Here is a 12,303-nt window from a genome sequence, read left to right on the forward strand (position 1 = left end):
AGGGGATGAACAAGCTTTGTTAAGCTGTTTTTCATAATGCTTTGTTCTCAAAATCTCTTTTTTTAATTTAAATGCACAGTGGCAAAATGTTTGCTTTTAAAAGTTATTTTACTTTATACCAATGCCTTTAATTCTGTTTCGTTGTTGTTTTAATTTTTATATTATTTTAATCTGTAAAGAAGAATTCTAATTTTTGCTGACAATATAAACTGTAAATTAAAAATAAGTCTAATTAATTTTAAAAGAAAATGGAATGAAATTACATAAAGAACAATTGACAAGTTTCCTTTTGTTATAAATGCAAAGATTTCTGCTTCCTTACATGTATGTCCTAAAATATCTACATGTTGAAATAATACAAGGATAGAGCGGAAAGACCAAATTGCAGTTTTTCTGCATCCTGTTCCAAAATCATCTTACGCAGGATGTAGATTTTAACTGATTATATCCTAAAGAGGAGAAAAGCAAAATAATTAAAGGTTTTGAACTGAACCAATTTGCTGGTTAAAATGTACTTTTTTACTTACTAAGTAGGAATCTCTCTGCCATACCATTCTAATTGAAACAAAGAGCAGATGGATAGGGAACAACTACAGCCCTCCATACGCCATTTTTGAAGTGAAATTTCAGGAGTGAGAAACCCTGGGCTCATGCTGATGGAGGATATCTGTATCATCTGTATCATGATTTTCTTCAAATTATAACCAATTGAATGTAAAAAAATCACAGCTAATAATTTAGAAATGTCAACAACATCCTCATTATTTTTTTCTCCTTCTCTGCTAGGCTAATGGTTAATGAAAAAGGAGAACTATAATCTGAGGTGACTTGGTTTGTTCATTTTAAGTGTACCAAGAGAAAGGGTTTGTCTTAACTTCGAAGTTGTTTCCTTTGGGATGGTCTTAGCAGATCCTGATCCAGGTTAATTTGAATGTTTGTCATTTGGTTAGTATTAACTCTCAGTGAAGTTTCCCAGGCACTTACTGTGTCAAGGAGCAAAAATTGAACAACACGGCAATCTAAGCGTTGTGTACACATATACAAAGACATACAAACTGTGTGTACGCTCTTTCACAAATCACGTTAGTGTCTTTTCCAATTTCCATTGCATTTGCAAGATCTTTACACCAAAATGGGAAGAGGAAAGCAACATATAGGTGTATCATGGCTCTGCTTATAATTTGATCAGCACAGAACCAGCTGGATTTGTCACACCTAGATATTGCCTCCATGACAACATTAAAAACATTTGAAGGGTACTTTATCAAAGCAAGTTATAGGGATATAAACACAAAACATGTTATTTTTAGATAAATGAAGAAAAATATCTTAGCTTCTTCTTCAAAGCAGAACACAGAACTCATTAAACATGCTATTAAACAAAAATCCTGTTGCTAGTAATAAAAATGGGTGCGAAGGAGCCCAGAGTGCCTGTCTGAAGCACAGCATGCAGGATGAGACCACAAGAGGCAGCACAGTCCTTCCCACATGCAGGGGCCAGGCTAGACCTGCCATTCATACCAAGCCCACTTATGTTTTCAGGAAGGAGTAAAAACTGGCAAGTACAATCAACTGTTCAGTACCAAAGGGTTGATGTTTCTAGTCTTTACCAAAACATAACGAGAAAGTATTTGCCACTTTTCTTATTACTAGTCTTCAAGTATGAATTCTTTAAAATTTTCTTTTTTATTTGACTTTTACATGAACTATTTGTTGCTCAAAAGAATGAAAACACTGGTAACACTTCTAGATGTATATAAAGTTTTCCTTTTCATTTTATTGTTTTTATTTGAGTAGGATACTTAGGTTTATTATTGTAAAAAAGGTAGCAAAAAGTGACAAGTTTCAACTAGTGCTGCTTCCAAAATCAGTAATATTTTTGACTCACTGATAATTAAGATTAATATTTCCTTTTTTTTTTCTTCATCTTTTGGTTACTGCCTCCATTGGTGCACAGACAGGAACTCAAACTAGTAAGGAATTATTATATCTGCTTAATGTTACCAATACTCAGTACTGTTTATATCCTTGAAGGCATTTAAGAAGTTTCCACACTCATGTTGTAAGCGATAACCTCTCCACTACATTTATTGCAGTGGTAGCTTATGGCCTATATAACATGGAGCCTCCACAGAAGAAGTAGAGAATCTTCTGGTGGCCCATTCTCTAAGGAGTGCATTGAAGTAGCTAAGTTCTTGTTTAAGCAACTACAGGTTAGATTACTTGCCCTAATTGTGTCACTGACTGTTTCCCTTGAAACTCTCTTTCTGTTCTCACTTGCTCTACATTTCTATTTCTATGCTCCTTTTCATGCAACATTTGTTGCCCTCCTATTAAGTGTCAAGTGCCCTGCTAGGAACTGAGGATACAGAAAGTAAAGACACAGCAGCTGCTGCCAAAAAGTCCACAGTCTAAGCCCCAGGCTTCACATGATGGTGTCATCATTGCTCGGCCTGGTCACTGAGAAACGGCTAAGTCCACACATAGGAGCCATAAACGTGCCATAATGACAGTGAGCATTTTCTCCACATTTATTTCTGTGTCCTCTAGAGCTATCCATATTAATTCCTGTGTCCTCTAGAGCCCAGCACAGTGTGGATGGGGCACTTAGTAGGTAGTCAATAAATAACTGTTGAATAAGCGAATGTACGGCAGAGTGAAAAGGGCAAGATGTGAGGAGCTGTATATATTTGTGTCTAGCGGTAATGCAGGAGAAAATTTAATTCTTTAGTCTCTGGACAATCGGAGCAGTCAGAAGTCATTCAAATCACTGTATTCAGATGTAGGAAAGCAGTTGGGAATGACCATTCTTAACGTTAAATATTCTTCTACAGTCTTATTCCTGCTCTAACGTAAATGAAGAGACCTAATAAATTTATTTCCTTTGATAGAGAATTAGTAGAAAATGAGAGTAAACAAAAACCAGAAGTCTGAATTTAACAAAATAAACAATCTTAATAGAAGTGAAGATTATATGAAGAAAGACCAAAGATAGATAGGAAAATCAAAATAAAAGCACTTAAAGCCTGAAGCTGCAAGCAGATAAATTTACCTAAAAGTATCTCTGTGCCATGGTAGATCTGGAAAGTAATATTTAAGTAATCCACAGAAATCCAAAGCAAACTGAAAAAATTAAGGTCCCAATATGCATAATTCAGAGAAAAAAAATAAGTTTTTTTCCTTAAGATAGGGTCTCGCTCTATTACCCGGGCTGGAGTTTAATGGTGCTATCATAGCACCCTATAACCTCAACCTTCTGGGCTCAAGCAATCCTCCCATGTCAGCCTCCTGAGTAGCTGGAATACAGGCAGCATCACCACATCTGGCTGATTTTTTTTTTTTTTTTTTTTCCAGAGATGAGGTCTCCCTATGTTGCTCAGGCTGGTTTTGAACTCCTGGGCTCAAGCAATCCTCCTACCTTGGACTTCCAAAGTGCTGGGATTACAGGTATGAGCCACCATACCTGGCCTAAATTAAATTTTGAAAGAAAACAAGACTTTGTGTTTCTATCATGTAACTAAAGGAAGAGACACAAACAAACAAACAAACCCCACCAAGCTGTAGTGAGGAAATTTTCTTTAGAAGAGAAAAAGAGAGAGAAGAAAAGTAAAACAGAAAGATGTCAAGAAAGAAACAAAAATATTGGAAGATATTTTAAAAAGCTAAATATTAATAGTCAAAATGAGTAAAAATGTTTATAAATCTAGCAAGAAAATAAACAAATTGGACTCTAATAATATAATTGCCAAATAACTGATAAAAATGCTGAATTTACAGAATTGCATAATAAAAGAAGTCTTTTATTTAAGAAAGAATAGGAAAAATAACTCAAGTTTATAGCTAGGTGCTTATGAAAAATCTATTGACAATAGTCGGTATGCTCATATGTTAATCCAATAGCTGGTAATATAAAATTGGGTAAGCATTTGAGCATTTTCATTAAAAATATCAGAATATCCAAAAGTGTCACTATTTGGACAGGTAGTAGAGTTAGGAGACAGGTATTCTACCATGCAGCAAACGGCTGCAAATAAGCAAAAAACAAATTGCAAGCAAATGTACTTTTATATACCACAGGAAAGTGTGAAAGGTTAGAAGGTATGAGTCATGCAGTGAGCCGTTCACAAACTAGAGTTGACTGAATCAATATGATTTTTCTCCTGTTTGCAGGTGATTAAAAATGGGACAAGATAATCCTCATAAACATCTAAAGATAAAGATAATTAAAGTAAAAACACATAATTAACTATGTTTAGAGGAGGTGGTAATATGGATTGATGACTCTGCCTGTCATCTATGAGCTTTAAGATTGAAGCCTCACCTGCCAATGAAAAATAACACTGTTACCACTTACAGTTATGGTGAGAATTAAATCTTTTATGGGTAAAGGATACAGAATTGAATAAATGATTGTTCCCATCATTTTCCTCTCTCTACACTCATAGGATTTTACGTATTTTAAATATCCTAAAAATAATATAATATACCACTTGAAAAATAAATGAAGACACTAACTTTTATTGCGTACCTACAGTGAACCTGGAGCTATGCTAAGTCGTTTAATATGATGATGAAGTTTGTATTAGTTTATCTAATTTACTGCTTAAATGAAATATAAAACATACTGTTATCACAAAGCACAGGAAAATGCAGCAAGTACCACGCTCTTCCATGGATCTAGATATATCTCTGTCTTGAATTAATGTTGTAACCTCAGGTAAGTCACTTAATATCTTTAGGCTTCAGTTTTCTTATCCATAAAATGGGAGACTTCTACTAAATAGACTCTAAGTTGCCTTCCAGTATTAAAATTCTATGCACAGTTTACTGTTAAGTAGGTTAGGAAAACTACTTAAATATTTCAGATGCTCTGAAAAAATTCCTAATTGGAAAATAAACTGCTATTACTTCAAGAAATATATATTATTTTTGCTTTATGATTAAAACAGCTGTTCTGCAGAAATTGTGTACACACATTGCACTAAACATTGACTTCAGATTGAACAGACAAAAAATATCATTTAACACTCAGCTTTAATTGCATCTCTTACTCTCCAAATGAAATTCAGCAATCATGCAAAGTAGAAACTCTTGTTGAAGTTTTCTAAATTGTGAGATACAATGTTATCACAATTTAAAAAGAATAAAAGCAAAAGCAACCATTATTATGCAGATGACTTGCCTACAAATAAACAATTTGATTAGCTAAACAGTACATGCTTCAGAGGAGGCAGCAGAAAACCATGATCCAGTCTTTTGAGGACTACTTCCTCCACCTCCAAAGTTACTACTCCTTTAGTTTTATTTTTAAGTTATCAAGGACCATGGCATGGGAATGGGAAGGAGATTGCAGCATTCAGAGTTAGTTGTAAGAACAGGAAAAAAAAATCATCAGAGTGCTTCAGTGATCCTCGTATACATAGCAAGAGGGCCTCAGATTAAATCTGATTTCTGAGGTACCATGAGAAAAACCATAACATGAGCTCTTTCTCTTCTCTAACTCTCTTAATTCCTTCCTATTCCTCCAAATTCTACAAACTGAAAAATTGCTTGGAAATGGCTTTGAAAAAAGTGGTTCAAATTTGTTAAAATCACCAAACAATTCTTTATCAACCACTGTGGTCGTGTATGGAAAGACAATAGCATGCATTTGAGAAAAAGTATAAGAATGTATATAAAATTTTCAAAAATAAAAATACAAACTGTCTTTTTTGTGGAGTGATAATCTGTAGTGCCATAATGGATGGCTGTATAATAAAAAGACTATAATTAGCAGCCTAATAGGAACCTTTTAAAATAACTTTAAATAAATAACAGAATAATGGGTATTTTTAGAACACTGACTAGAGTCATTCCATAATACAATTTCTAAAATGTCAAAAGTTTGCATTTATAGCACTTACTAGCAAGGAAATGCACTATTAATACACTTTCAGTCTTTGTCTCACCTAGAATATGGTATTTAAAATAAAACCCAGAACTACAACCAAAAAAAACCCTCTGATAAGTGCCACTTAAAATCATAACCTTTAATAAAACCCTAAAATAGCTCAACCAATTTGCATGATTGTGGGGAACAACATTTTTCATCTCCATGTAGCACTTTTTCATACAAAGGAAGCTGGAGATGTGGAGACCCATGACCAAGACAGGTGGACCACATTAAGTCTGGGACAGCCCCACTTTATTTCCACTGAAATTAAAAAGACCACTTTCTCCTCATCACAGAGAAAGGGGAATTCAGCAATAGCCACGATTTGGAGAACATCAATCTTTCTCTCTCTTTGGCTAGGTATCATCACACTAAAGCATCCTGAGGCAAGGAATACGCAGAAGGAGATGGTAAAGGGGGAGAGGAATAGGCGACATGTTCAGATAAAGAATTATGCAGAAGTTCACCTGCTGTTGTCACGATCAAGACATGGAGAGGCGCGGCTGCAACAGAATAGATACTTTAGCACAGAGAAGGAATGGATAAAGTGAAATATAAGGAAGGAAATCAGAAGTGACTTTCAACTGAAATACATATTTTTACACCAATACAGTATTCATTGAAAACAAATGGAAATCCAAATGAGATATAGCTCTATTCAAATGCTGAGAGAAGAGCAAGGTATGGGGGCTTCGTGGCAACTCCCACTTTAGGGAATTGGGGATGTTAAAAAATCACTGGATATGGATTTGTAACCTTGGTCAACATTGGGTCATGAGGGTGCTTAACAAAGTCTGAGTGTCCAAGAAGCTACAGAAACATCAAGGGTATTATGATGAAAAACATAAAGTCTCTGATTTGATAGGCATAGTTTTGACGCAAAGGCATTTATTTTAGACATTTAATACTTTAAATATAACGATAATAACCTTTTGAGCTGTAACAGAAGAAATGCAAAAAGAGAAGGCACAATTTAAAGTATAGCTTCAATGACAAACAGAAGCATAAACTATAAGGCAGGGCAGGTAATACCAATTACCCACTAGATTGTAGCAAAAACAAACTATGCAAACAAAGCCTTGGTCAATAATTCATTATTGTCAATACTTCATTTCCTGCTTTAGAGATTGCTGTCCTCCTCACTGGTCATAATATCTAATCCCACATTACGGTTCTACCTTTCACTCCTCTTCTACCTATGAGTCTGCTCTTCTGTAACACCTTCCGTAAGTTTTCACATGATTCTCGTGTTTTCAACCCTAATGACATTCAAAAGTATACATGCTTAATGGAGCAGAAATCCAACCTTATAAAACATTTGTTTTGCTACTTATTATGAAACAACTTCCCTCATCTAAAAGAATTCACCTTTATGTAGCTAAAAGAAAATTCTAGGGTGTTGTGAAATACATGAACAACTAACTTAACTGCCATACATATTAGATAAACATTAATGTTGTCAGGTGAGAACCTCAACTTCCTTGCATTCCAAATATCCCATTCTTTGAGAGAATATCTTCAAGATGTTTTTAAAAATAGACTTTATTTTTGGAGCAATTTTAGGTGAACAACAAAATTGCCTTCAACATGCTTTTATGGAAAAAAGTTTTTTTAAAAGATCACCCTATAGACCCCTAGTTAATGTAATATCGTGTAGCACAATATCATGAATTCACATTTAATTGTTGGCATTTGACTATAATTAAAACACTACAAAAGCTAAAGACCTTCGGAACAACAATATTTAATATGATTTACAAAGCTAGCTACTGCTAAGAACTGTGCCTTGCATTTTCTAATTTCTAATGCACTATGAAATGACAAAGATTTGTAAGATTAAAATTCTTGTCCAAGATTATGTTGTTATGATCATGACTGAGATACAAGAAATGACTGTTGATTAGAGTCATTGTGAATCAGAAGACAATTTAACATAAATAGAAAATATTTGTCTTTCTTTCGCCAGATATTGGCTGTGTCTACCGAACAGAACAGATTTTTAAAATCACTGATACCTATTGTCCTGTAGTCATGAACATTAGTCACTGGAAACATAACGTAGAGGTAAAATAAAATCACCAATACTGCTCATTGGTAGAAACAATGTCTTCTATTCATCTAAAATCCCTTTATTACATTTAAGAGAACATTACATGTACAAATCAGCAGCATGTGAATTAAAAACTAACTTTATTATGACTTCTATCAAATTATCTTTTTTTTTTGGCTAGGCACAGTGGCTCACACCTGTAATCCCAGCACTTTGGAAGGCAGAGGTGGGTGGATCACCTGAGGTCAGGAGTTTGAGACCAGCCTTGCCAACAGGGCAAAACCCTGTTTCTACCAAAAATACAAAAAATTAGCTGGGCGTGGTGGTGCACGCCTGTAGTCCCAGCTGCTTGGGAGGCTGAGGCAGGAGAATCGCTTGAACCCAGGAGTTGGAGGTTACAGTGAGCTGAGATCAGCCACCACACTCCAATCTAGATGACAGAGCAAGACTTCATCTCCAAAAGAAAAAAAAAAAAGTGTGTGTGTGTGTTTCTTACATTTTGGGTAGATCTTGAAGTGGCTTAAGAATTCACCCAATTAATTAAACAAAAACTAACTTCTTCAAAAATAAATAAAAGCTACTATTTAGGAACCTGGTATATAATGAATAAAATTACAAAATATCTTGCTACATGACATGGTATGATGAGTGTTACTCATATACATTAATATCATCGTAGCTTTCAAATATCAGGAAACCCAGAATCATTGAGTTTTCAATAGCAATAACCCATCCTGTTAAGAGTCATCAGATGCATTGTGTTTATTCAAACACTAGAGACACTAATAAAGAATAATTTGCCTAATTAAAAATAACAGTAAGTCAATCATTACTACTGAAAAATGAACCACATTGATGTCGTCATTTAGAGGAGTCAGAATACATTTTGCTTAATTGATATGCAATTTGTGAAAATCTGGAACATGTGTATGGTGATTGTACAAATACTAATAGCTATAATCTATTGAGCACTTACTAGTACTAATTATTTAAAAAGCATTTAGTTATTAAAGCTCACCTATGGGATCAATAATATAATGCACATCTTATAGATAAGGAAACTGAAACTCAGAGATTTTTATATAACTTGTGTCTGGTGTCACATATGACTATTAGTGTCAGGATTTAATCCCAATAGGTCTGACTCCAAAGCACACTTTTAACCACCATGTTTCCCTCTCTTCACAGATTCAGTGTCTTCTAACTTTAAATAACAACATATAGTGTGTTTTCTAAAGGCAGGAGCTAGATCTTACTTAGCTATTTTCCTTAGTACCTGGCACAATGTCAGGTATTTTGTAGAATTGCACAAATGGGTGAAGAATGAATACCTAAGTGAATGCAAGAAGTAAAGAACATTTGCAAGAACTAGGTATACCTTAATTAACTAGCTCTCTCTAATAACCAAAGCCTTATTAAGCAAAGTTTTTCCTAACAGTTTATATAAAGCATCTGTACTATTGGTGCTTGTAGACAATATCAGTGCCAGGCCCCCAAAAACAGAGATTCTAAAATAATTTATCTGGGTTGAGGCTACGACACTAGTATTTTTTAAAGCTCCTAGGTGATTCTAATGCACAGCTAATGTTGAGAATTATTCAGAGTCAGTATTAAATGCTTGAGATTCATAGGAAAACTGGTTTACTGAAGACTATGAATTTAAAGATCTTTAAATTAAACAAGTAATTCATCTGCAACTAATGGATGCTGTTGGTTCATTATAAGTAATGCACCATAAGTACTTATAGTATCTAGTTGTACACAACTGAGGTGTAATTGAGGTATTTAGACTATTTTGCTGCCTTTCAGTAATGAAAGAATTTCTTTCAAAAGTTCGTTTTTTAAAATATAAATGATTCATTTTGAAAACTGAAGTATTGCCCTGCACTGACTCTTTTGTAAATTCAGTTATTAGTCAATTACATTTTACCTAAAATCATCTCATCACTTTGTAGGCTGCATATGAATTTTAAACACCTTATTAAGGTTTCTAGAGTCTTATCTATGTTCTTTCAATATTCTACATCCAGGCCTCTTTTCCTTCTTACTTATCATTGTGAAGAAGTTTACTAGCAGAATACAATGTTATACTTTTTGAGTAATTTATAGCTTTTTTTTAAAAAAAAAAAAAAAAGTAAGTAAACTTGAATGAAGTGTTTTTTATTCTCATTAATAACTCTTCCATCAGAAATTAGCGTCTACTTATTTAACAAAGAAAAGAGTATTAGGATTGTTTTCAGTAAGTATATAACTAATATTATTGTATGAACCTTTACTTAGTAGAAGATTAGTTGAAGAAGTCTAAAATTTTTAACTAAAATATCTTGAACTCTTTCCTGAAAGGACAATATTTTAGAATATTAAAAATAAGAAAGGATCTACTTTTCAAAATAGTTCTGGGATTTATGGATTAGGATTTTGGGATAATAATTAAAACAAAAATATTGCATTCTGATATATAGAATATAAATAGAGCTTTAAAATAAATAAAAATAGAAATTTTATATATAATTATGATATTGCTATATTATTGGAAACTACTAATATGTAAGGAAAAAATTTGAAGAGTTTTATAATTTAAAATTCCTAAGGGAATTTATATTCCACACAACTGAACACCTTAAGAACAACTTTAAGTATGTTTGAAAGTATGACTCAAACTCCTATTTTTTAATGAGCTAATAAAAACAGGCAGCATTGCTTCAACACTGGTGTGTATACTCTCTGAATGACTTTAAGAAGATGGCTGAGAACCTGACTGGTTGCATTCAAATTTCCCTTTTTGTTTATATCCCTGCTTCAAATAATATATAAACTCCTCTATACATTTGCATGATTCAAGCTTCTGTAACATTATTTTAAATGCATTAACATCTGAGTAAGGCAGTTATTGCATTGAACCAATCAGCTAATCCTAATACACAGACATTTTCTGGAAACCAAATGATTCAGCTCCTTTTTTTAAGATGTCTTAAAGATAGTACATGAATAGTAGGAAGGCCACCAGTACATTCCAGTTAGGTAGCAAGCTGTTTGATGCATTCTACTAGTTGTTTTAAAAGAATAGTCAGTTTTTTAATGCTGAATTCAACCTTTTTTGCTGGTTTGTTGGTGTAGATACAGAGTTTATGTTGGATAAAGCAATGTTATTTACAAGTTTAAACAAAGGGCACCTCCACTGTAAAGCTAGCCACCAGCTAAAGCTACTGGACAAAGCTGCTATTTTCACTCCCATCTCTTTTTACCTCTTAATCAGGATACATAATATTGATTTACTCACCCTGAATGAATAGGACTAGAAGAAAGAGCCACGTTGTCTAAGTTCTCAGTGCCCCAGCTTAGGCGATAAGAATTCCTTTCTGCCTCCTTGGCTAGAGCGGACACCTAAACACAAAGGACACTGGATTGAATAAAAACACTTTGCTTCAATTAAAGTAAAATATAATGAAATGTAAAAAGTGGCATCCCTGGAATTTTTCTAGGTCTTACCTAGAAAAATTTTCATTAAAAAATATAAGACCAATGTATTATTTACAATGAATCTTTTAAAATGCATTCTCTTTTAAATTGCATTATTAAACAGATTATATAAGATTACATTTGTGTAACTGTCTTTGAAGAGAGTAGGTGTCCACCTATTTCCCTGTACCCAATCCACCAAAAGTGATAAAATCATAACCAAAATTAAAATATTCCAAAATAAACTTTAAGCCTTTCTCATAGCTAACAATTTTAAATATTGAAAGATATAACTTAACCTGTAGCATTCATCCTATACCTTAAATGCATCCCACCTCACTTTTGCCTTTAATGAAGATTTTATGTTTTTAAAAAAATAATGTTTATATATAATCTCCACAGAAGAATTCAGTATAGCTGAAGAAATAAGCAGTATGCTTTTTCAGAAAAACACTGCTCATTGGAAAACATCTAGTGAACATTTTTCATGTTTTAGGAAAACCCTCAAATCTCTTATCCTAGCTTGTCAACCAAATTCAGAATGACTTTGGGGAGAATTAAAAACTTCTTCAGGACATTTCTAGCATCTGATAATGTTAAAAAGCTCTCAAGACAGCAAAGACATGAAGAAAAAATGTCACGTACCTGGTGACTGGGAATCACAACTGAGTCGTCCATCACAGCACTGTCCCTCAGGTAGGAGGCATGGCTCAGAGTGTGAGACCTGTCGGAACTGAAGGATCGAAGGCTGGTAGGTGGGCAGGAGGCCATGGCATACACCAACAGCGGTAGTAGGGTTGGGATGACAAAATGATGAGCCGAGCAGGAGAGTGAAAAAAGCGTGCTATTAGCTAACAGCGCA

General features: G+C 33.9%; 1 protein-coding gene across 50 annotated transcripts in view; it reads right to left on the reverse strand.

Annotated features, from left to right (window-relative positions):
- Window positions 1–12,303, reverse strand: part of ANK2 (ankyrin 2) — a 675,434-nt gene that overhangs the window by 53,872 nt on the left and 609,259 nt on the right. For 23 of the 50 annotated variants that reach the window (XM_032292510.1, XM_032292509.1, XM_032292511.1 and 20 more), the window contains 2 exons: window positions 12,087–12,189; window positions 11,263–11,366 (listed from right to left, as the gene is read on the reverse strand). In XM_032292510.1, the coding sequence (XP_032148401.1) occupies window positions 11,263–11,366; window positions 12,087–12,189 (207 nt within the window). Of the gene's footprint in view, window positions 1–6,399; window positions 6,436–11,262; window positions 11,367–12,086; window positions 12,190–12,303 lie in introns of all 50 variants that reach the window. The other 27 variants (XM_032292517.1, XM_032292523.1, XM_032292527.1 and 24 more) reach the window with 3 other exon arrangements.

Source organism: Sapajus apella, unplaced genomic scaffold (genome assembly GCF_009761245.1).
Source record: "Sapajus apella isolate SASKATOON/1434 unplaced genomic scaffold, GSC_monkey_1.0 scaffold27, whole genome shotgun sequence".
Lineage (NCBI taxonomy): Eukaryota > Metazoa > Chordata > Mammalia > Primates > Cebidae > Sapajus > Sapajus apella.